At 38.5% G+C, this 25,402-nt stretch overlaps 1 protein-coding gene across 1 annotated transcript; it reads left to right on the plus strand.

Moving 5' to 3' along the window:
• The first annotated feature begins 198 nt into the window (after positions 1–198).
• On the plus strand, positions 199–25,102 carry TRAPPC11 (trafficking protein particle complex subunit 11). The gene is made up of 29 exons (XM_082282610.1): positions 199–554; positions 1,547–1,716; positions 2,135–2,205; positions 3,064–3,178; positions 5,517–5,616; positions 6,353–6,426; positions 6,654–6,750; positions 7,551–7,684; positions 8,023–8,170; positions 8,607–8,700; positions 10,024–10,103; positions 10,197–10,275; positions 10,371–10,425; positions 11,476–11,621; positions 12,714–12,775; positions 12,880–13,012; positions 13,605–13,735; positions 14,251–14,406; positions 14,911–15,098; positions 15,757–15,905; positions 17,463–17,584; positions 18,259–18,378; positions 18,740–18,805; positions 18,909–19,065; positions 20,653–20,761; positions 21,010–21,101; positions 22,009–22,142; positions 22,516–22,683; positions 24,148–25,102. The coding sequence occupies exons 1-29, from the start codon at positions 348–350 to the stop codon at positions 24,190–24,192; spliced, it is 3,402 nt and encodes a 1,133-aa protein (XP_082138736.1). The 5' UTR covers positions 199–347; the 3' UTR covers positions 24,193–25,102.
• The last annotated feature ends 300 nt before the right edge of the window (positions 25,103–25,402 follow it).

The raw sequence follows: 25,402 nt of genomic DNA on the forward strand, positions 1-25,402 counted from the left end.
CCCCCGCGCTTCCTCCTTTCGCTCACTGGCTCCTTCGCAGTGACGTCTCCGCGCGGGCGCTCCTGACTGGCCCGAGGGGTGCAGAGGAGGCGCCGATTGGTCGCTGCCGCTGCCCCTCTGACGCTGCCCGGCGCTCGCTTCCTGAGGCGGCGGCCCGCCCGCACCGCCTCCCGTGACCCGCGGCCGCTCCCAGCTGGCGCTTCCCGGCGCTTCCTGGCTCCATCCCGCCGCAGTGAGCGGCGCTTCGGGGAGCACGGGCCCGGGACAGCGGGGCTCTCTTGTGGCCGGCCTGGGCCGCCCTCCCGTCGCCATCCTGCTGCCTCGCAGGCCGCCGTCTCGGGCGCAGGATGACCCCTCCGACTCACTGGGACTTCCCGGTGGAGCTGTGCTGCCGGCCCATGGCGTTCGTCACGCTCACCGGCCTGGACGTGGTGTACAACGCCGTGCACCGCGCCGTGTGGGACGCATTCTGCGCCAACCGCAGAGCCGACCGCGTCCCCATCTCCTTCAAAGTGCTGCCCGGCGACCACGAGTACCCCAAGTGCAGGACGAAGGTAGCGAGCGTCGCCGGCCCCGGCTGCGCCCCGTCCTGGCGGGGTCCCCTCCCGCTGCCCCAGCAGCACGAGCCGGCGGTGGCCCCGGGAGCGGGATGCGGGACTTGGTGGCTCCCTGCGGGGAAGGGCCGTGCGCCGGTGTGCCTGGTGTGCAGCCGGCTGGCACCGCGCTCTGCCGGACCCGGGCTGCCTCTTCCCCCGATGTTGGAGGGGAAGTGTGGGAGCTTCAAGTCAGGGAGACTGTGAGGGCGAAGGGGAAGCCGAGGGCGTTGTGATGGAGCGCTGTGAGTGCGTAGGAAACCAGGGTGCCCCAGCTGATGAACCAGAAACAGAGAAAGCCCGTATGGTTTATTTTTTAAAGTACTTGCTACTCTTCTACGTAGCATTAAGGTTCCTTGTAAAATTTGAGCTTTAATGAAACCCAAAGTTTAATTTTGGAGAAACTAGATACTGGATTTGAGTGTATTCTGAAAAAAACCCCAACCTAACCTATAACGCTTTTTAAACAAAATGTTTCACTTTAACTAAGTGAAACACAGCAGAAGGAAAATCTCTGCTATTCTCTCTGCTTTGCAATGACAAGCTAGGAAACAATGTCAATGAGATTAACTATTGGAAAACTACATAATTCCATGATGCTGGCAAAGCCAAATAATCTAAACTGGTGTGCCCTTGTTCTGAGACCACTGTTTTCAATCGAGCCTAGTATTTCATGGCAGTGTTATGAGATATGCTCCTGAACTTGACCCTTTTCTCCAGTCTTCTGGAATCTGTTGTTCTTTGCTGTTGATATCTCAGATATCAGGTCCTGATGCCTGAGCTATTGAGGGATATGGCTTAATAGGAAGCAAAGGCTTGAGGGGAACAATGTTACAGGAAAGATGACAAGCATATTCTTAAGTGACAAGAATGTAGAGGCAATTCACTTTCTTCTGCTATAAATGTTTGTAAATGGATTTTGTAGCTTGCTTCAATATCCTCAATATTTTCAGAGGACATCCTATGAGTGGTATATTCCAAAAGGAATCCTGAAGACTGGTTGGATGAACAAACACCTGAATTTGGTTCCAGCACTTGTGGTGGTATTCTATGAACTAGACTGGGATGAGCCACAGTGGAAGGAAAAACAGTTGGAGTGTGCTACTCGAGTTGAAATTGTCAGGTAGATTTTTTTCACTTGGTTTGTAATATACTGCAAGCTAATATAAGTGTGAATTGCAAAATCTGTTTGCGTTCTAGAACGTGTATTTTTTTTTTCTTAAACACAAATTAAGGGGAACTTGAACTTTGCTTTTTAATGTACAACTCACAGTAAAAAACTTTTTTAATGGTTTATTTGTAAAAATTACTTAAGTAAAAACAGCCCCTGAAATTTTACTTGCTAAACTCAGCACAATTGTTCTGTCCCAAAAGAGGGAAGACAGCATTCTCTGAATGATGGAGCATATTGTTGTGTTTGGCCTTTTCACCTATGTAGCATTCTTCCAGTGCTTCTATCTAGACTGAAATCTTATTTTATTCTGGTTATTCAGAAATAATAAGTGAAGCCTTGACACTGTGCTATGTTGTCTTTATTTTAGGCAAAGTTTGCAGGGAAGAAATACCAAAGTTGCTGTGGTTTTGATTCAGAAAAAAACACCATTGCCCCCAGGTACTTGACAACTCTATGCACAGTTGTGGAGTTCTCATATTTCAGAAGGCTCGGTGGACTGAGCCAACTGGTTTGTCACATTATCTGTGGTTCTTCATTTGATGTCATCTACATTTATTAAATGCACTGTGACTGTAGGAAGGTGTAAGGATAGAAAGAGCATTCAGGGCAGTTGACCCTAAACATTTGATACTTTTATCCCTGACTTCTCCCTCTTAAGTCCAAGTGCATTTTTTGATACACAGGATCAAAGATGGTTTGTATAGTAATACATCTGACCTGCCTTCTTGTAAGCAAGTTGCATTTTAAACGTTGCTTGAGATCAGGAAAACCAGTGAAAGCATTGAGAACTTAGAGGGGAGGGGGTTTGGTACCTACAGAGGTTTTTCATCTTAACTTGGTTTTAATCAATAAAATTTTGGAGCTATGTGGAGCTGTGAAATGTGATACACTTTAACCTTACATTTCTGTAGAGCTACTGTGTGCTTTCTAGTGTCTGGCAAACCATTTTTTGTTTTTTACTCTACCTGCTGTATGTGTTTGTTTCTAGTGGACGCTATTGTATTTCTCAAGACACAGGATATTTAATTCTGTGACAGATGAAAAACTTACATCATACTTGTAGTTTTTTGCTAAAAACTGATAGAAAATTTCTTCAATGTGTTCTGCTGGATGAAGGATGGAGTACTCTGAAAGAAGTAGGAAAGAATGTGCTCTTGGTTTTATCTTTATTATTTTCAATGCTGTTTAGATCTTTAGGTCTACCTAAGGTTCATAACCTGACCTTTAAGCTTTTAGAGCTAGTTTGACATGGCAGCACCACATACCACTTACTTGCGCTTTCCTTGACTTCACTAGGGGAAGATGTTATTGCATCAGAGAGGGCAGCAGCTTTATGTAATGCTTGTGACCTTTCTGGAAAATCACTCTTTGTACTTCCACACACTGATCATCTTGTTGGCTATATTATAAGGTAAGTGAGTGTAAACCCCTGTCTTGCTCCCTTTGCTGACCATGGGCTGGCTTACACAACACCAGGCCTGCTGGCACCAGATGGTGCACACTTGTCTCAAAGGGGAAGAGGGATCTCTGCACAAGAGTTAGCAGAGCTCACTGAAGGGGCTTTAAATTAGACTTAAAGTGGGAAAAGGATAAAACCAGTTTCACTAAAGATAAGCCTGGGATCGGCATGCCAGTGCTGGTGTGCTAGCGAGGGCCTTCATTCTGCTGGCTCAGTGGAGGTAGTGGATGGAAATGCATGCAGTGCTGTGTCCAGTTCTGGGCACCTCAGTGCGAAAAAGACATTGAGATGCTGGAGTGTGTCTAGAGGAGGGCAATAGAGCTGGTGAAGGGTCTGGAGCAAAAGCTTTATGAGGAGCAGCTGAGAGAGCTGGAGTGTTTAGCCTAGAGAAGAGGCTCAGGGAAGACTTTATTGTTCTCTACAACTACCTGAAAGGAGGCTATAGTGAAGTACAGGTTGATCTCTTCCCCAGGGCTTCCCTTCAAGCCATAGGATGAAAAGAAATGGCTTAAGTTGCATCAGGGGAGATTTAGATTGGCTATCAGGAAAATTTTCACCTTCACAAAGGGGTTATCAAGCATTGTTACAGGCTGCCTAGGGAAGCGGTTGAGCCACCATTCCTGAAGGTGTATTTAAAAGACACATAGATACTGTGCTCAGGGAGAGTAGGATGGTTTAGTGGTGGACTTGGCAACAGGTTTACAGTTGCATTTGATGGTCTTAAAGATCTTTTCCAATCTAAACAGTTCCATGATTCTAACAGAGGTGTTGAGAGAGGTGGTAGGTTGAGATGACTGCTATGTGGCACACTCATTGTAGACCAGCTGTGAATGTTTTACCTGTTTGCTGGAATTCTTTAGGTTATTCTGATGAATTCCACACAATTTCGTTCCTCTGTGAGGTTGAGTAATGACAGTCAGAGATGTTGCTTTTAAAGAAATATTATTAGATATCCTAAGATGTTCCCTTTCTTGAGTCAGGTAGAGGTAAAGTGGGCTTTTCTACTTCTACAGTGGTTTTGGCCCTGCTGGTTCTAAACGATTTTCCTTACAAATGTGTTCCTAAGTTTAACTCTTAGCAGGGTTTTGGTTTTTCCCTCCCCTCCACTTCATGATCTTGTCGTTCTCTCTTTCTATATATGCTAAGTGGCATCTATCTGGTTGCAAATATTATGTCTTTGTCATTTTATACATTTCTTGTGCCTTCTGTTTTCATATTTACACGAACTACAACTTCAGATAAATTAGGAAGGCCTTTCAGAAACAGATTGAGGAAAACTAGACAGTATTGTGTAGATCTAAAAAGAAGGGCTCAAGCTAAGGCAAATTGTGGTTTACTATAATAAGTTTTTATTTTTCCATATATTCTCGGGGAGAGTAGAGGTCACAGTCTGAGAGGTGAATTCTTCTTTCACCTTCATATTTATGTATGAACAGTATAATTCTCAACATTAATTGATGCTGTTACTGAATCCATGCTGCTCACAAACTGCCACTGGAATCGATCAAAATTAAGTAACCGTTACTTCTAGCTTTTCTTATTTTTTTCAGTGCTAAATTGAGAATATAACAACAGAACTGGTACTTCAGCCTTTGTTTCCTGCATGTGTCAGTGCTGTTGCATGTATTCTTCTCCTGGATTTGGATCTTGTTCTAGTTGATTTTACTCCTTACAGCTTGATCATACAGCATATGCTCCTTAGATCCTCATATATTGCATTTGGTGTTCTTGTCCTCTTTGTGTTCTCCTCCTGTGAGTTGCCTTGGGCTGTTTCTCTTGCAGACAAGTTCCACTGTTACCTCTGCAGCTGATGTAGCTGTTGATGTTTGGATGAAACCTAGTCTGTACCCTCATAATTTTATTTACTGCTGTTTTTTCCTTCCCACTCCTTCTCCCACAGTCCAGCAAATAAGATGCTGTTCAGACATATCCTGTGAGCCTCAGCAAGGTTTGCTTGTTTTGACTTAAGGCCATCTCTCCACTTTCTACTGCCTTGCAAAATCAGAATAGCTTATCGTCAGACTATCTTAAATACTGGAGTTCATTGTATGAGAAGTTAGTATATAAAGCTCTCAAACTTACTTGTTGTTCTTCTTACTACCCCTTTTGTGAAAGGTTTTTGTCTGCAGACTTACCCTGTGTGGTGACTTAAAGAAGAGTTTAGTAATATCACAAGGTCCTTTGCCAACGCTGAAATAAACATGATTAAAAGTAACTTATTTTGAAGAACTTCAGAATTTCTTTGTATGTGGGAGAAACTTTGTGAAACTTATGAGCAACTTTGTTTCAGGTTGGAAAATGCTTTTTATGAGCATGCACAGACTTACTACTACACAGAAATAAGAAGAGTTAAATCTCATAAGGAGTTCTTGAACAAAACCACTCATCAGGTAATGTTACCCTATTTTGAAATACTGTGGAAATTATATCGCATGCTAAAACATGAAAATAAGAGTTTGTTGCTTAAAGGTTTTTATTCCCCCCTTCCAATTTGAGGTGTTCTTTCTTAATATAGGAAGTAAATCTGGTTTTATTTTGTGCAGTTTAAGCTTTTATTTTGGTTGGGTTTTTTCTTACATTTGTCTTCCTCACATCTTCCTCAGAAGAGCTGCAGGCCAAAATTAAGTTCTCAAATTAAAAAAAGAAGAACTTCTCACTTATCTACATGGTTTAACCTATTTGAGTGGAGTATCTTAAGTTGTGGGATGTACTTCCCTGAGATATTTTGTACTCACAGTTGCACTTGATTTCAGTTTTTAACTTTTGCTTTTCAAATCCACTCAGACACATTATGTTCCGTTGTGATTGCCAGCTTCCCTCTCTTGGAAGCTGGAATCCAAGTGGTGAGCTCCAAACCACAATCAGCTCTGTTGGCATAGAGATTTTGAGGTGTTACAAAGCCTCTCTCTTGTGCCAGAGTAACAGGCTTTGAATAGATGAAATCTGTTGAAAGATCACTGCTGTGTCATGGTGGCAGAGAGAACTATTAGGAAACAGTTGCACAGTCAGTTTTTCAAGTCAAGTGCTGTGTTATGTAGACCTCTGAAGTTACCACCTGTATCTCTTTGTACGTAACAAGGTGTGTCTGGGTGTTTGTGAATGATGTACACTGGTTGTGTTTTGCAGCTTTTGTTTGTTAGACACCAGTTCAAAATAGCCTTCTTCAGTGAGCTGAAACAGGATACACAGAATGCCCTCAAGTAAGACTTGTGTTATCTTCCCCCATCCTCTCTACCCCAAATTACTGCTAAGCCATGAACTGTGACAAATACTTTCCTGAATGCAAAATGATTTAAACACATACGTAAGGGGGGCAAGTTCTTCACTGGGAAGAATGCTCTGATTGGAAGACTGTTTCTCACTGTCAGCAGTCCTGTTCTAGAACTTTATTACCATGTGTGATTTAACTCTGATTATTCCTGCTTAGGAATTACAGAACTGCATATAATCTTGTGCATGAATTGAGGGCTCATGAAACAAACATGCTGGAAATCAAGACCATGGCAGGATTTATAAATTACAAGGTAACAACTGTACTTCTAGTCTTTGACAACTGTTACTTAAAAGAAAAAAGTTGATGAACCTTTAACAGGGAAAGGCTGTAAAGTTCCATTTTATATTGCTTTTACAGAGATGGATTAGAAATAGTTATAATTGGAACACCAATTATGCTCAGACTTGCAGAGACTTCTGAATTCTACACAAAAGAAAGATCCTTAGCTGAAGTCTGGGATTATCTTGAAGGGTTTGAGTTCATTTGAGATGCAGTCTTCTGAAAGACTAGACTCTAACTCTCACTCTGTGCAGGGAAAATGAACACCAGGGCTGCTTGTTCCCTGAATGTTTTTGTCTTGCAAAGATTAGGCCAATATAGTTCAGTTGCTTCTTGATAGGAGGAAGAAAGTAACTGTCAGAATCAGTCCATACTTCTGTGGTATTTTGGGGGCTTTTAGGTAAAGCAAAACTATCCCACCATTTACAAGAATCTTGGAGTTGGATTCCATCAAATTCCATTTGTGGACTGCAGGCTTCAAAATAATGGTCTTTCTAGAGGCTCTGAAGATCCCTGTTATATTTGGCAGTGAGTTATGCACTCTTCCCTTGATGTCTTGGGGAAGAAGGGGATGATCAATAGTATTAGATGAAATAGAGCACCACATTGTTTCAGGTGTAGTACATTATGGTTTATATCTACTTTTCTCTCTCTGTTTTTTATGCAATTTTTGCTCTTCAGAAATATGTAAAATAAGTAGGGGGGGGGGGTCGAGTGCTAATCCTTAGCAGCCTAACAGTGGCTTTTCATCTTATTTTTATTTTTTCCTAGATCTGTCGCCTCTGTTTTCAACATAATACTCCACTGGATGCTATTGCACAGTTCAGGAAGCATATTGACCTATGCAAGAAAAAAATAGGAAGTGCAGAACTGGCTTTTGAGCATGCAGCTTGGATGTCTAAACAGTATGTTTTTGCTTAGTAGTGTCTTAGATAAGCAGTGAACTTCAAAAGGTTTACTTTATACAAAGTATAAAGTAAATATACAAATACAGAAGTTCTTAGTTCTCTAAGAGATAACAACAGTGTATTTTATGTTCTTGTGTCTGTTTTGCATCAATCATTAACTACTTTTCTCTTTGAGTGAACAGAATATGACACAAATGCAGCCATAGAACTTAGACGCAAAAGTTCCAAGAAATATAATCTGTCTTAAGAGTAACCAGAACTTCTAATTGTAGGGTACCTTTCGGTTCAAATTGCTGTTCTGTACATAATATTGGTTATGAATGTTTTTTTAACAGGTTTCAGGCTTTTGGTGACTTGTTTGATGAAGCAATTAAGCTGGGATTGACAGCCATTCAAACTCAGAATCCAGGTTTCTATTACCAGCAGGCAGCCTACTATGCACAGGAACGGAAACAACTAGCAAGTATGCTTTGTAACCATGATGTAAGTTGGGAGGGGAAAAATGCTTGGTAATTAACCAGATAGTGAATTAGCTAATGTAGTCTTAAATGGAAGTGAGACAATTTGTAATATGTGTAAATGAAATCCATTTAATTTCAAAGGATATGTGTCTTTGTGATGCTTGTTAACATTACCTGTATTTGTTATCTATGGAAAAAGTTGCCCCAGAACAAAGGCATTTATTACAGATAATTCTGACATGTTTTAAAATTTTTTTTGTATACTTTCTACATCTCTGGATACTGGAAAACTCACTTTGTTTTTCCAGTATATTTATATATGCACTGTATCTGGTGGCTTATAGGAAACAGAGAAACGAGCATTAGTATATGGGGGGTATTGTTTTGGTATTTTTCTGACACCTACCTGGCAGAAAATGAAACATGAACCCTTTTAATTACTGTATTTGAATTTACAGTCCTCTGTGACATATCCCAGTCCAGACCCCCTGGAAACGCAAACTGGAGTGCTTGACTTCTATGGGCAAAGAGCATGGCGGCAAGGAATATTAAGTATGTTTCTGTGTCTTGCATCTGTGGAGTTTGCACAAACTTATTTAGCTGCTTATCCTGCCAGCTGACTTAGTGGGCATCAGCACATAATCCCTGTTCCACTGAGATGGATGCAGGGCTGAGGCCTCACTCCTGTTAGTTGGTGGTATGACTTGAACAGGTGTCAGTTGGAAGCACAGGAAATGTGCTTGATCTCTAGAATAAGTAGAAAAAGGAACCTCAGGTTTTACAGGTCTTCAGCAAAGTTGCATATGTGTACAGCAGCTCTGCTGCTGCTGTGTTTCTATTGCTGCCTAAGCTACCTGTAGTCGCCGTGATGCAGGAATCTCTGACTGCAGTGAAATGTGATCCTGGAAAGAGAAGTCAGGGAACTGGATGCAGCAAAAATAATGATGTTTGTGAACACAGTTGTTATAAATTGATCCTGCCATCCATGCTGTATCTTGTCAACTGCACATGGCAGCTTGGGACTAGGGTTTTTGTTTTTCTTCTGGAAAGGTTTTTTTGGTTTTGAAATGGATTGAGAGGATGCAATGACTGGATTTTAGTCTAAGAAAGGAATTTGATTTTCCTGTTAAGGAGGATGTTTCCTCAGAATTTCAGACTCGGCATTGTAACAGCTTTGAACTATATTTGAATGTATATACAGTTTTGAGATCTTCATTGTTGTCTGTGGTTTTACTTCCCTTTCTCCCTTTCCAATTGGTCTTCTATATTCTCTGCATATTCTCTGGGCTTTGCCACTTTATCGCTGCCCTCTTTTAAAGGTTTTATTTCATTTACTGTTGATACAGTACTGTCTAACCTCTTTCATCTTGCATTCTTACTGTTCTAGAATTACTTAGAATCTACTGGTGAGGTTAAACAGTTTAAGATGAAGAGAAACTTTACGTGTCAATATATTAAAGTTTGGGGTTTTTTTTATTCCAGCAAGAGTTTGTGGTCTTTTAAAGCCCTATACAGTTCTTAATACATTGGATTTCTCTATTGCTATAGAAATATAAGCTTGAATCCATACTTGAGATCAGATTGGAAAAGGGCTAATTTGTCTTGACATACACACTTTAAATGTTAATAGATGCAATATAAGGACTAGGTGGTTTTACTGTAATTTGCTGATTTTGGGTAGATTCTTTTAAACAGAGGGAAAGATAGTTCTGTTCTAGAATTTCCCTTCTAGGGAGATATATCTGCCTGTGAGGTAAAAGAATGTGTGAGTGTGTTTGAGTTGAAGCTTGCATTGCATATGCTCACAGTATAAATAGTTCCCTTTGGGTCTGGACAGAATTCCAGTTTCATGGATTTTTTCATTGTCTGATGCAGGCTTTGATCTTTCTGATCCTGAAAAGGAGAAGATGGGGATTTTATCCCTACAGCTAAAAGAGAAAAATGTCCTTCATTCGGTAAGTTTTATTCTTAAAAAAAAAAATCTGTTTTTTTAACATGACCCTGATGTTTGCATGTATAATGATATCAGTAATGGTTTTATCTGCTAGGAGCTAATAATCACTTTGTTGAGTAATGCTGTCGCACAGTTCAAGAAATACAAATGTCCAAGAATGAAAAGTCATTTGAGTGAGTATAGATAATCAGATGCATTTTTTAAATTTAATTTTGCAAAGGCTTTCAGTAATGATCTGTGTTGTTGTTTTTTTTTTTTTTTTAATCAGTGGTTCAAATGGGAGAAGAATATTACTATGCTAAAGATTATGTCAAAGCTTTGAAGTGAGTATCATTCATGACTGCTTCTTTTACATGCTGTCTTCTCACTAAGACCCGTGACTGCGATGGAATAATGTTGGAAGCTCGTGTAAGATGCTCCTTGTATCTGGCTGTGGTTGAAGCACAAGCTATTGAGTCTATGAACCCCACTTATATTAAAGAAAGCAAAACAGATGAGTCAGTTATTAGAGCATAAAAAGTACCTGCTCTGAGCTGTTGTGGGAGTTTGCCATATTGGGCAAATATTATCTATTTCTAGCTCACTGATTGAGTGCTGTCTGTCTGTCTCTCCTGTTTGAAGTAGAAGAGATGTATTTACTGTTGTTAGTAGCTGACTGCACTTTACATGGAAGAGAAGAGAGGCTGCGATAAGCAGATCAATTTGTGTCAAGCCTGATTGTTCTATGAACAAGCATTTTTTATGTTAGGTAGATTTTTCTGAGGTAGGCAGAAATCTTTGTCTTAAATAGTTGAGAAGGGTTAAAAAAAATCACTTCTCTTCTTTGCTAGTAACAGCGGTCAGTATTAGGAATGTGTTAAGGTGTGTGGTTTTGCCCAGTAATGATTGATGCATGTATTGTGGATGTTTGTAATTCTTGAAGGGAGTAGGGGATAGGAAGTAGGAGAGAAAAGAAATATTTTGGCTTAAGGAACATTAAATTTCTTCAGTTTGGAAGGGGGTTTGGTTTGTTTTTCTAAATACTTACTACATATTCAATAGTAAGGCGTATTTTTAATGCAATACTGGACGAAGGCACTTCTGTCCAGTTGCTGTTTTGCTAGTTCTTTATGTGAAGACAGATGAGTTTTCTTGTTGTTCTCTTGTGAAAATTTTTCTAGCTCAAGCTAGAAAATTCAGGGAATAAATGTTTCTTTATCATAGTGTCATGCTGTTTGCAACAAATCATTGCCATGTATGAATAGTAGACTTAACTTTAATCTAGCACTTGTATTAGTGAAGATGAATTTTGTCTTAATGATACCAAATAAATGCAAGCCTCTAAAAATATTGGTAAGCATAACTTGTTTTCTCTCAACTTTGCTGTGTTGCAGGCTCTTGGATTATGTTATGTGTGAATATCGCAGCGAAGGATGGTGGACCCTCCTCACTTCCATATTGACAACAGCACTCAAATGTTCATATCTGATGGCCCAGCTGAAAGATTATATAACCTATTCTTTAGAGCTACTGGGTAGAGGTATTATTTTAAAAAATACACTCGGCCTATACAGAAAAATTTAAGTACATGTATTTTGAAATATAACAAATCATTGTCAGACACAGTGCTTACAATGCTTCAAATTATTTGACTACAAAGTAACTGTGTACTTGTGCTGGATTTTTACTACCTTCTGTGGTACACTGGAGTTGAGTTTTCTTTCTCTTCTATTATAAAATTCTTTGCATTCAAATAGATTCTGTCAGGATATCTGAGACACAGTTTCATTTGAGACTGTTCAAATAATGTAACAGGAACTTCCTGAACTTTGGGATGGGAAAGAACTGTAGTATAGCTAAAAGAGAAAAGCATTTTTTTTCTAATAACAAGGCTAACACGATTTTTCTGGACTTTAATGTCCCAAATATGCTTCTTCCAGACTTTTTATAGAACTCTGCTGATGAAATGTGCGTGTGGGATGTTTTAGGGAAAAAACGTGGCATAGGATGGCTCTACAGTAACAGTGCAAGCACTCTGGTCCATGTAATGCCTGCTCCTTGACATGGCAGAAATAATCCTTTTGGGCGCTAAATTGCTAATATACCACTATTACAGCAGGTGTGGTAAAAATGGGTTTGCATCTTCTTATAGCTAACCAGGCTACTCTGCTTTGTATTGAAGAGTAACAAATGATGCAAAGCCACCTTTCTTCAAGAAAAGAATGCTTATTTTAAAGAGTTCTTGTTTCTTCCTGTCACCGTCTGTAGTTTTTTTTTCTAGTAGTATCTGAGCTGGCCTCTTTGCATGTTCCAGACTTTTCTATGCTTTCTTTTGTTTTTAAATATAAACAATAAGAAGCTATAAGCATTATTCTTCTGGGGCTTTGCTCCAATAAATTACAAAATGGTTGTCTAACCAAGAAGTATTTCCCTTGGTTCTAGCGAAAGTAAGAGGAAACATTTAAAATGGGAATGTACTTCATTACTGGTTAGACAGATGTCAGAATTTTTTTCCCAGGAATGTGATATGTGAAAGATGCAATCTGAAGGAAAGATTTATTGTTAAATTTAAAAAAAAAAAGTAGAGACCCTTGCTTCTGTCTTGTAATCTTTGTTTTGTTCTGTTTATTAGCATCTACTCTTAAAGAAGATCAGAAATCTCGAATAGAAAAAAATCTCATAAAAGTTCTGATGGTAAATGGCAGAACTCCTACTACTCCCTTTTAAACAGTCCTAAGAGTGGTCAGTGTCTGGTACCCTTCTTTTATTGTTCTCTGTAATCTTTTGCCTGCATACAGAATGAAAGCCCTGATCCTGAACCTGATTGTGACACTGCTGCTGTGAAAGCATCACAGAAATTGTGGGCTGACCGTGTTTCCTTGGCAGGCAGTAATATTTTTACAATAGAAGTCCAAGATTTTATACCATTTGGTAAGTAAGAAAGCAAATTTACACCAGATGATAAATTTGGATGTAGTTATACCTTGAAAATGACTAATTAGGATGAAAATACAAAGGGTGTATTAAAGCCAGCAACAGTGCTCCAGCATTGCTCTGTTCCTTGTCTAAATCTACAGGATAAGAAATAATGAGAGAAGTCAGTGATCTCTTATCCCTGATATGGATTACTAAGGAATTCTCTGCTATTTGAAAGACTTCTGACATTCTGGTGTTCTTTGAAGTAGGACTCTGAGGAAAGAGGGCAGAATGTTTGCAAATACTCACTGTTGAAAAGAGGGCATGAGTGACATTCGAGTGTACAGGACTGTCTGCTTTCTGCTGGATATCTGCATCTCCTCTCTTCTGCAAAGGTTTTAGCCAAGTGCTGAAAAGTGCCTTTCTGTGACAGTGTTAGTAGCCAAATTTGTCCCACTTGCAAAAGAGAGTTCTGAGAGTATACACAGCCCAATTCTTGCCACAATTATTTCAGGAGTGTGCTTCTGGAATTTAATGTTATAGTTTATGTTTAACACCTACTTCTTGTTTCTCTTTCTTTTTTTTTTTTTCCTTTTTTAAATTCCAGTACAGTGCAAAGCAAAATTTCTTGCTCCTAGTTTTCATGTTGATGTTCCTGTGCAGTTTGATGTATACTTGAGAGCTGATTGTCCTCATCCTATCAGGTTCTCTAAGCTCTGCATCAGTTTCAATAATCAGGTACCTATGTTCTAACTATATCTGACCTAGTGATAGAAACTGATAATAAGAATGGAATAACATTTTAGTGTTTTTAAACATTAAAAAAAATCAAATTTTTTTCCAAAAAACTATGTTAATACTTAAGCTGAAAAGTATTTGGTTTTTTTTATGTATTATCTATCACTTTTGATGAGTACATTGATACTGGAATAAGACTCTGAAATGTGCTCTGATCAGTTCATCTGTTGTATCTGGTTTTTTCTATGAAGCTTGCTAAAGTTTCAGAAGGATCATTTTAATGTCTTATTTCTTGAGATTCATGAAGTTACATTAGTATAAAGGATATCTTGTGTCAGAGAATTGCACTGTAATTAATTACTTGGTGGTCTAACTTTGGTATTGTGAAAAGTAGGAAGAACCCATAAAATTTGATCCAGTAACACAGAGCCTTAATATTTGCTATACTGCCATTACTCTCTAAAGATGTCTTCAGTCTGAATGTATCGATTTTTTTCACCACTCCTCCATTGTAGGATTACAACCAATACTGTGTTGTAGAAGAAGCCTATCAGAAAAGTGATATTCTAGAACAGTCATCACAAGGAACAATGTGCTTAGTGCCTGGCAAAACAAGAAAGTTCTCTTTCAAATTTGTTGCAAAAACTGAAGATGTAGGAAAGAAGATTGAGGTTTGTCCATTTGTTTTGTACCCTTCTAACTGTTACATACCATGAACTCAAACTCCAGTGTGCCTCTAATCTGGCACCAGTTAAAAAGTCGCTGCAGTTCCGAATGTGTGAATTCTTGAAAGTGAGTATCAAGAGTGAGTGAAAGTATTGACAATGACAAAACACAAAGAAAATCACAAAAACTGAAGAATTGTTTCAAGAATTTTTTTAAACTTTTTAAAAAAAAATATATGCAATACTTAAAAAAAAATAAGTGAGAGGTGGTATAGCACTATGGGAGGGTAGGAAATTGCAACCTATTACACTGCTTGCACCTGAACATGAATACCTTTTCCACTGCTGTTTCATTAAATGAAATCCTGGGGTGGTGAGGTCCTCAGTCTCCAAGCTGTCAGAAGCTTTTTGATGGTACATGTATTTATGATTGTGTACGTTGGAAAACTATCTTCCTACAATAGGTGGTCAGAAGACTCACCAGTTGGTGTTTAAATTTGTGTCTCTCAGATCACTTCTGTGGATTTGATCCTGGGGAGTGAATCTGGCCGCTGTGTGATTCTGAACTGGCGAGGAGGAGGGGGAGATGCTGCCTCATCTCAAGAAGCCTTGCAGGCAGCACGGTCCTTCAAGCGGAGACCTAAGCTTCCAGACAATGAAGTGCACTGGGACACTTTGACTATTCAGGCAAGCACTATGTGAGTAACAAGTTGGAAGTATGTATATAATGTATCATTGTGAGTCTCCTGTGAAGCCCTGATCACTCTGCTTAAGAAAATAGAAATCTTGTTTGGACTTCTTCATACGAGCCTTTTAATATGTCTGTGCTTAACTGGGGATAAGATAGACACTATTCTGTTCTTTAGGACTCTTGAGGCTCCAGATAGCTAGAAGCACAGAAAAAGCTTGCACTGATCTCTGAGCATACCAAGTACAGTTTAGTTCTCTGCCTCACCTAACTTTGCCAGGCAGGCTTTTCCCAGATTTTTTGCAATTTAGGAGGTATTACTGTTCTCTTACGAAAGCCATCACACAAGAATCCCCAAGAAACTTAATTTTTATTGAACTTATTAATAATGAAAAGAATGAAATTTGATTGTAGTTGATGCAGGTCCTTTTTTTCTTTCCTTACAGAACATCTGAATCATTAATGCTTATTACTGGGGTTCCAAACTGGTCTTTTTTTATCAAGTTGTTCCCATCATGTTGTTTTTCAGGAGTTTCACATCTCTTAGTTTAATAGGCCACCAATTGTGGGAACTCTCTTAAACAATAGGATGTTTTAGCCTCCTTTAAACTAGGCTTAATAGAATGCTGTTTAAGAAACATACAATAACTGAGTCTTTTCTCTTAAAGGATTATTTCTAGAGTGCCGAACATTTCTGTTCAGCTCCGTCATGAACCCCCTGCCCTGACAAATGAAATGTATTGTTTGATTGTGACAGTCCAGTCACATGAGGAGACAGTGGCCAAAGATGTCAAGCTTACAGCAGGTTTAAAGCCAGGTATTTGGGGTTATTTTCTTTTAATCCAGCAGTCTCATAATTGACTCCTTGTTCTGGATGCAATGCAGAGAAATATAGTAAACTGTTTTCCCACAGTAACTAAAAGCCAAACCAAAGTGAAAGTTGGGAATGATGAAATACCAGTGGTAAGAACAACAGCTAACAAACTGGTTCAGTTATGATTATTTTAGCCACTGGTTGTCTGTGGTGCTTACATGGATATTTTCAGAATCTAAATCTTTCCAAGTTTGAAAGTAAATGTGGAAGCTTTTGTATTCCTTTCTAACTTTTTATTCAATTTGCTTGTAACTGAATTTTTTTTTACCCAAAGAGAGAGAATTTTCTTGCTGAGCTGAAAGCACTAGACACTGCTAGATAAATGTTTTTTGAGTATAGACTTAGTGGGTTTTCTCTCACCCACCCTGCTTTTTTTGTTTTCCGTGCCCTGGACGACATGGTTTGGTTTTTAAATCACTTGAAATTTGGGGAGCAATGGAGCACTGAGGCAGTATTTCTTAGACTGCAAAGGAAAAAAATGCAGATATTGTATGTCTAAGTCCTAGCTATCTGTACGTAGATACTGCTGACTGTTTCCAGCATGTGAAGCCCAAACGTTATACTCAGTACACCTCTTTGTAGCAATTGTCCTAAAAGATAAAAATATTTTTAAGCCACTAGCATATAGGATGCCATATGTTCTGTATATTCCAAAGTAGAACCACATTTCTATAAAGTTGTATGGTTCATTAAAGTCAGTTCTTGAAACTTGTTTAATTGGATGTTTGGTCTTGGCTCCTTAAGCAGTGTTTAATAGACGGTCTTTGTTTTCCTTAGTTTTCCTTAGTTTTTTTTCTTCCTTCCTTAATCTTAACTCTTTACCATGGGATATGCAACGTCAGTGTGGGCTTGCTGATTGCATTACAAGAACAATTAAAATCTGACATTTCATTTATAGGGAAGGTGATGTATTTCCCACAGTTGCAACTCTTTGGCAAGGTGTGGCTTGTTTTGCTTTGAAAATTATCCCATGTAATTGCAGTAATGCCATTATTCTAGTTGAGCTCTGACCAAAGAATGGTGTCATTTAACATGTATACATTTCTTTTTATGTATGTTCAACACTGACTTGAAAGAAAAGTTTTAAAAATATGTGAAATCATTAAACCGTGCTCTTGAAAACAAAAGAATCATGGAACAGTGAAACTTCCTTTCTACTTCATTATAGAGTACCAAGAAAAACTTGGATCACATAATCCTGTTGTGTTGCGTAGATGGTAGGGAACATCTAGATATGATGTCTGATTTTTGAGATTTTTTTTTCCTGGCCCAAAGAGATGAAACAATAAACTTGCAAGGGTGTAAATGGTTCAACTTAGATTTGACAACACCTTAAAATTTTTCATCTTCTGCTGGTACTTTTGAAAGATTCTCTCAATGAAATGAACTGTGTTAATTCCTCACGGATTGCTTTTTGAGATTGTTTATTCTTTTTAGTTATTGTTTTCATGCTTTAGTGATGTAAGCCTGTGTGGATATGAACACTGTTTTTAATCCTAGGGCAAGATGCCAACCTGACTCAGAAAACTCAGGTGACTCTTCACGGAACAGACGCATGTGATGACTCTTTTCCTGCACTGCTTCCTGATATCCCTGTAGGAGACTTGCAACCAGGGGAAAAGGTCAAGGCTTAAAACCTTACTTCTATATCATACTTAAGAAAACAGGGACCAACTAATAAAAGACTCTCTTTGATAGACTTCAGTTTACTCTTGGATTTCTGAATGAATAAATTAAATACTTACGGCATATTTTACCTACTGTTTACATGTAGTTTAGTATTCCTTTAATGAGATCAACTTTAGGACTAAATTGGGGAATAAGATATGTTCTGGGATTGATAATACAGCTGGGAGATATGAAAAAAGGAGGCTAATTTCAACTGCTGATGAAATGCACTGCTAAATGGACAGTAGATAATAGTCAGCAAATGTGATTCAAGATGGTAGAGGATCAAATATGCAGGCTTTGCACTAATCTGAAGTTCTGACTAGTAAATTAGAAGTTGCTTATGTCATATATTACACAATTATGGTTCTCTTTTTGTATTGTTAAGTAACAGACAAGCATCTGGAACAAGCAAATCCAGTGAAGCAGCTGGAGTTGTGCTGCTATGGTTAAAAACATTCACTGCATGATCAAGATCATACATTGTAGGAGATTCATTATTGTCAAAATAATGCCCATTCAGCTGTTGTCCTGTTGGACCAAGTCAGATGATTAACAACTTTTGGACAGCTCTAGGCCTAATTAACGTAGTTTAGATATAGCTCATACAGTCTCCTTTATTTTGCAGCTGGAAAAACCAATATACATCCGTTGTGGAACAGTTGGTGCAAGAATGTTTCTGTTTTACATTTCTTACTTAATCAACACTGTTGTTGAGGGGAAGGAAATCCTCTGCAGGTGTCACCGGGTAGGTTTTAAAGATGAGCCATTTGCATTTTATGCAGATGAATTTGTGAAATACAAGAGATACTCTAAAATCTGTAATTTCTAGTATCTTAAAAACCTTGCCCAAAGATAGAATAAATACTAAATCAGCAGTATGGCAGCCCTTATTAGCATGAGCAGTTCCATAATTATTAGCAAAAGAAAAGTTTTCTATATCTGTCTGTAAATATCTTTAAAAATACGTTCTTCCCTGGGGAGGACTTGGTTAAAATAATGGTTAAAAGTAACTTCGCATTAGTAATCTCTGACATCAATAGCATGGTCTTAAGCTGAATATAACTTTTTTTCCTCTCTTCTTACCATCCCTTTTGTTACCTCTACAGGATGAAACTGTAACCATAGACACAGTATTTCCTTTCGATGTTGCTGTCAAATTTGTCTCCACAAAGGTACATGTTTGAAAAGTTGTTCATGTTTTGGAATCACAGCACTTTGGAGTCACACCCTGTTTAGTTAGAAATAGTCAGAGCTTGTATGTGTGTGTCTTGACAGCTGGAGCACTTGGACAGAATATTTGCAGATATACCATTTTTACTGATGACGGACATCCTGAGTGCCTCTCCTTGGCCTCTCACTATTGTAACAAGCCAGTTACAGCTGTCAGCTTCCATGACTCCAGTAGATCAACTGGAATCTTATGTGGAGAATGGTAAGTTTTCTTAGATCGTGTTCTCTATCAGTAGGATACTTTTTGTATAAATTGGGAGTAATAAAGGGGAACATTTTAAATAGTGTTTGTTTATTGAACTGTAAATAGAAGACAGCTGCTTAATACTCTAGTTGCTTGCCAGAATACAACTTGGACAGCAGCATGCTTTAAAATGTAGTTCTGCTTCACTAGGTCAACTAAATAGACTTGAATGATGGATGGTAAACCAAACTCGAAATGTAACAAACATAACGGAAAGCACCTGAAGTACTTTTGCAGTGCAACTTCTTAGATATCCACATGAAAAGATACTCAATATTTCCAATGTTTCTGGGCTATATATACCTTCTGTAATGCAAACACTTTACCATGAGAGAGAGGCAGTATCCAAAGGCCAGTGATCCATGTCCATGATTGCAGTGACAAAACTGAAAAATGCGAAGGGTAGGTTATAAAGAGCAATCAGTAGTAAGCATATTTCTTTTAATATTACCACAGTTTAGTAACTTATTACTTAAATTTTAAAAAAGTTATCTTGAAGATCTCAGCCATTAAAACTGCATCCATTAAAGAAGTGTGTTAGCTTTAAAGTATAAATGGAATACTTAATAGTAGAGCTGATCCAAAATCTTCCAATGAAACATTGTCTTTGCATTTGTGGGCTCAGAGATGTGAATTATGTGTTCTATCAAAACTTTGGATCCAATGAGGTATTCTGGGTGGCTGCCTGACTGTGGGGCAGCTGTCCACTTGTGTAATCAAGGACTTGCAAGGCTCTTGTTCCTCTGTAGATTCAAGGGTTGCCTGGAAAAAAGCAATTCTTTCCCAGGTTCTTTAGTCTTCAAACTCTGATATTTCATCTTCAGCTTGTGCTTCATGGCTTCTGATTGATGCTCCTAAAGAGCTAAGTGCCAGGACATGTGAACCCTGTAGGTGTTGACCATTCAGCTGCCTCATCTTTTGGTCAATGTGATTTTTTTTTTTTTTAAATATGAATTATAAATTTTGAAAGACTGGAACCTATTTTCTTAGCATTCTTTTAAAATCACTCTCTACGTGAAAAGGTACTTTTTTTTTTTAGTTCATTTGAGTGGAGCAAAAAGAAAAGAAGAAAAAGTGAAAACTTAGTTTCACTGAAAAGCCAGTAGGTTTTTCTTGTGTTCCTTCTCTTCCCCAGCTCTCATCCATTTGAGAGGGAGAGGGGATGTGTCCATGTTCATTTTAATTTTCAAGCATCAGAAACATCTTATGCTGATGTCTTGGAATTTGCTGTAGAAGTGTAGAATTTGAATTGGCATTATTTTGCTTTTTGTGTGTGTTTATGAGCTCTAAATTTGCAATGACTCATTCTATGTGTACATTATTATGCCATTCAGAAAGTAAAGTGACATATATTTGTATGTGTTACCCTTTCATGTATTGGAATACTTCACAATCTATTGGATTTATACATTATGTTGATATACTTTGCAAAGATCTTCAAAGGCCTTTCTGGCCGAACACTTGTGTTTGTGTCATATTGCATTTCTAGACTTGGTGGCTTAGGCTGTTATTATGCTTTTATTTTAAACAAAATCTTGCTGATAGTTGTTTTACAGACAGGTGAGAGTGCCAGTGAGTGCTTTTGCCTTCGATGTCCTCCAGTTACTAATGCTAGTGGAGTGGCAACTGGATGTTATGTAATTTCCTGGAAGAGGTAAGCATCTCTTGGCCTTGATAAGGAGAGGAAGTAAGCTGGTTTGTTTTTAGGCATGAGAGTGAGTTGTTGGTTGTGGGTTTTTTTGGGAGTGGGGAGGAGTGCAAAAACCCAAAAAAACAGTTTTGTGTTTTCCTGTAACAAGCACTGTCTAGACTTTGGACCTATTAATTACTTCTTAGTTTGTATACTTGATACTTTATACAGTATAATATTCAACATGGTCTGCATTTGACTTTTTCCTGCAGAAGTTCACCTGTGGAAAGTGTACCTGTTGTAAATACAGTCATCACTCTACCACATGTGATTGTAGAGAGCATTCCCCTCCATGTTAATGCAGGTAATATTAATTTGGCAGCACATATTTCCCAATTAGAATTTTTAGGACTGCCAAAATTTTTACAGACCCCAGAGCTTCCATTTACTGTAGCAAAATACAGAAAAGTGGTGCTGAATATTATGGAGCTAGAGAAAGAAAGCATACCATCACTTAGACTGCCTCAAGGCTTGCTCTTCTTTCCCCACTTGAAGGGAAGAGGAGGTAGGTAGTTACACAAATGTGTTCTCCTAAAAGCTGTCAGTGGAGCTGACATAATACTCAACCTGTGTTATGTGGCAGCACAGCAGCTGGAGTTACCTCTGTTGATGCTGCCTTCCCGGCAGGTTTCTCTAGATGCCTATGGCAACAATTGTTCCATCCACCCACATGCTGGGTGCATCCCAGGAAGAAACAGACTGGAGAGTTGGAGATGTTTGTTGGCAGGTGAATTGTTTCTCTTCTAGCACTTCACCTGCACTAGAACAGGGGGGATTGAAATGCCCACCAAACACACATAGTTCCAAAGCTTTCCTTGGCTTGGTTTTATTTGTACTGAGATTCTTCCACTATCCTATCCTGCTACACTTTGAAGGAGCTTCCTGACAGTATCTGATTAGATTCTAGTAAGCTGAAAATAGTTAGCAGCAACCAAAGTGACTTCGTAGTTAGTACCATTGGGCAGTCTTAGGGCAGCTGGGAGGTTTGTAGATAGATGTTGAAGAAGTGGTACTGAAAAACTGTAATGAAATTGCGTTCTGTTATTTAATCTGTTTCTAAAAAAAAAATTGTCAGAAATGCTTTAGATGCCTAGTTCTTGTATCTTTTTTCCTTAATTTTTCACTGTTTTTTTCAATAGACTTTTTTTTTTTTTTTGAGTGGAACTTGAAAATGCATTTTGTATTTGAGATTACTTACTTTCTTTCCAAAGATCTGCCATCATTTGGTCGAGTCCGAGAGTCCTTACCTGTCAGGTATCACCTGCAAAATAAGACTAATTTAGTCCAGGATGTGGAGGTGTCCGTGGAACCCAGTGATGCCTTCATGTTCTCTGGCCTTAAACAGGTACAGAATTGTCACATCCACTGATCCTGCTGGTTTATCTGGTAGTGAAGAATACATTGATTAGACTTATACAGGTGTACAGAGAGGACAAACTCATTGTTTTTTAGATGTTTAAAGTATGGTAAATTCTGTCTGGAAGAATATATGGATGCAGACTCCATTTTTAAAAGGCCTAGATGGAAGCCTGACTAGGAGCTGTTTGTCATGTTGTGTATGGGTAATGTGGTGTTTCAGTGTAGAAGCAATGGTTTAACTAGGATCAGAAATTAGCTGCGTTCTTTCCAGCTTCAGAAAGTAACCAGTGTATAAATAGAAAGTGAACAGGGCTTTTAGATACAGAACTTACTTATGGTTGTGGCTTCCTTTTTTTAAGATCCGACTAAGAATCCTTCCTGGCACGCAGCAGGAAATGTTATATAACTTCTATCCTCTGATGGCTGGGTATCAGCAGTTACCTTCTCTTCATGTTAACCTGATGCGGTTCCCAAACTTCACCAATCAGCTGCTCAGACGTTTCATACCGACACACATTTTTGTAAAGGTAAGGCTGTGAGGAGTGACTTGTGTTTAAATGCTCAGATTCTGGGGACAGCCACCCCAGCTCTGTTCAAAGCTGAGTGTCTCTATGCAGACTAGTATGTCCAGCTTGTAACAGGGTTACTTGCTTTGAACAATCTTGTGTTGTGCATTGGTGTTGTCAGGCAAAATCTTTAGGAAGTCTCTTTCAGTGCAGCATGTATTTGGTTACCACTAAATGAATGAGCTGAATGTGCTTGTCCTGTCCCTGTTGTTCTGTTCCATGTCTCACTCTGTAAAATGAGTTTTAAGGTTGCCTCTATTTTGAGCATAGCAGAGTGAGCTAAATATAATCAAATACTTTTAATACCATAATTTGTAGCACTTCTGAAAAAAGAAGTGTTTGAGCAACCCATATGACTAAGTTCAGAGACACTGTAGCATCCCACACCTCCCTAAATAACTTCTAAAAACACATTCTGTCAGTGAATCAGTGTAGATTTTTTTTTTCATAAGTGGTATAACTCTAAAGACAGTTAATCATGCCATGAAAAACAGGTCTTTTGACTTTTTAAGAATCATTTAAATCCATATGCCCCAAACAGTGCTTTCTCATTCCACTACTGCTCTCTCCAGAGTATTTTGTTCACTTTTTATTCAGACTTTTAAGAAGCAAGGAGCCCAAAGACTTGTTTATATGATTTGAGAAGAACTTGTTCAGACATCTGTAATCATGTTTCTAGGAAATGGGCATGGCATTATTTCAATTTTGTTTTAAGCAAAAGAGATAGGCAGAACTTACTTTTTGAGTATGCTGTCAGTCACTGGCTCTTCTAGATTGGTTGTCAAGATGTCCTCCTAAGTAAATAGAAGAGGAATTTTTCCTCAAAAGTGTGGTGTTCACAAAACTCCTGTGGACTTTCAAGCTTCAGAATTCTTTGCTTTTGCTTTGGAATTGTCAGAACCTCAGAAAACCTTATTGTAAGGATGCCTTTTCTTCTTTAAAACTTCTTCCTTGCTCTCTCCTATCTCTAGTGATGTTGCTTCAATTCCTCCAAGAAACTGTCAGTCTCATGCCTGTTTTACACATTGATAATTAACAGCTTTCTATGCTGCCATAATGCTCAGAGCTCTGATCAGCCAGGCCTTGTGCTGTGCTGTGCAGATGTGTATGGAGAAGGCATTTAACAGGGCAGTTGAGGAGCTGAGGCCTCTACCAAGTACTCACTGGGCCAAACTGAAATTCCAGTTTGATGTCCTTTGTGCCACTACTTGAAACCTTTAGAAGTAGGATTAAGCTTAATGCTATACTTGGGTACCAGAGCTACACTGACAACACAGTGTGTTGCAGAGTTAGTTTCCTAGTACTCTGTCTTTTCTGTTTAGGTGTGGGATATTTGGTTTGGTTTTTTTGAGGGGAGTTTGTTTGGGTGGCTTGTTTTGGTTTTGTTGGGTTTTTTTTTAATTATCTGTCTTTATTTTGTTAAAGCCTCAGGGTCGTCAAGCAGATGACAACTCAATTGCAGCTGCATAACTTGGAGACCTGTACCTCTGCACTTAAAGAAAATGGGATGTTGCACAGAATATGTAAAGCTCACTTTGGAAACATGGCTTTGATTAAACCATAAGAATTAAATTTTATTTTGAAATTACAACTCTTAGCAGAACTAATGTTAAAAAAACCAGCTAGTGTTTCATAGACTTCTTTAAGGAATAAACATGTGGGGAAAGCTTGGTGCTTTATTTAATGGGAACATTCTTTTGAAGTTAATTTTGAATGTCAAACTCTTAAAAGTATTACTGAGGCATATTAAATGTCTTGAGTATTTAAGTGAAGAAATGCTAATTCCTTTGACCAAAACTGAAAGATGTTTTCACAGTTAACAGTTCAAGTGCAAGGTTTGTATTTACTATTAGAGATTTACAACATTGAAAATTATCATTTTTTACAGAAGTTTGTCCTGTGCCACTTATGTTGAAGACAGAGCAGGTTGTGCAGTAGCACTGTAAATGACAAATGGTTACATCGTACTGTTGCAATTGAGCAGCTTACTAATCCTTTAAAACCATAACTCTCAAAAGGCACTATTTCTCCTGGGTAAGCCATACATCTAATTTTGAATTCAGCAGCTAGTCTAATGAAGAGGGATTCATTCATACCTGTTGGACTATCCAACCTGGAACTGATGGGGTTTGGGGTTATTTTTACACACACAGTTTCCAGATTAAAGACATGTCTTGATAGTCTCCTGCTGTGTGAATTTAAAACATAGACATCTACTGTTGTACAGCTCTGGACGAACTGGTGTTTAAAGTACAGTAAATTATGTATATATAAAAATTGCATTGTGAAAATTTGCTTTGTTTAACTTTCTAAATAATTACATTTTGATTGCTTGGGAAATACTTTATTTATTGTCAAAGTGAAGTTCTAATAAACTGCTTGTGACAGAGTACTTCTGGAACTGTCCTTAACTGCATTGCTTTCACAGTTGTTTCATAATTCTGATCTCACTTGTGGACTGATGCATCCATCTATGGCACTGAAGTTCAAAATAACATCTGTGAAACTTGAAGGAAAGCATGAGTAAAGTCCTGAAAAAATACATGTTTGGATATACTGTTTTTCCATGGAGTGCAGAGGTAGCTGAATTATGAGGGGTTTTTGCAATGTATAGGTGGGGATAAGAAGATGACTGACTAACTGTGCCAGGAAGAAGAAATGAAACCTTCCTTATTCTTTG

Source organism: Coloeus monedula (assembly GCF_965178545.1).
Source record: "Coloeus monedula genome assembly, chromosome: 5".
Taxonomy (NCBI): Eukaryota; Metazoa; Chordata; class Aves; order Passeriformes; family Corvidae; genus Coloeus; species Coloeus monedula.

Excerpts from the sequence above, each read along its gene's own strand:
- TRAPPC11 (XM_082282610.1), top strand. The coding sequence starts at position 348 with ATGACCCCTCCGACTCACTGGGACTTCCCGGTGGAGCTGTGCTGCCGG. Across the intron at positions 3,179-5,516 it reads CTTGTTGGCTATATTATAAG|GTTGGAAAATGCTTTTTATG; the intron begins GTAAGTGAGTGT and ends ACTTTGTTTCAG. Across the intron at positions 14,407-14,910 it reads ATGTAGGAAAGAAGATTGAG|ATCACTTCTGTGGATTTGAT; the intron begins GTTTGTCCATTT and ends TGTGTCTCTCAG.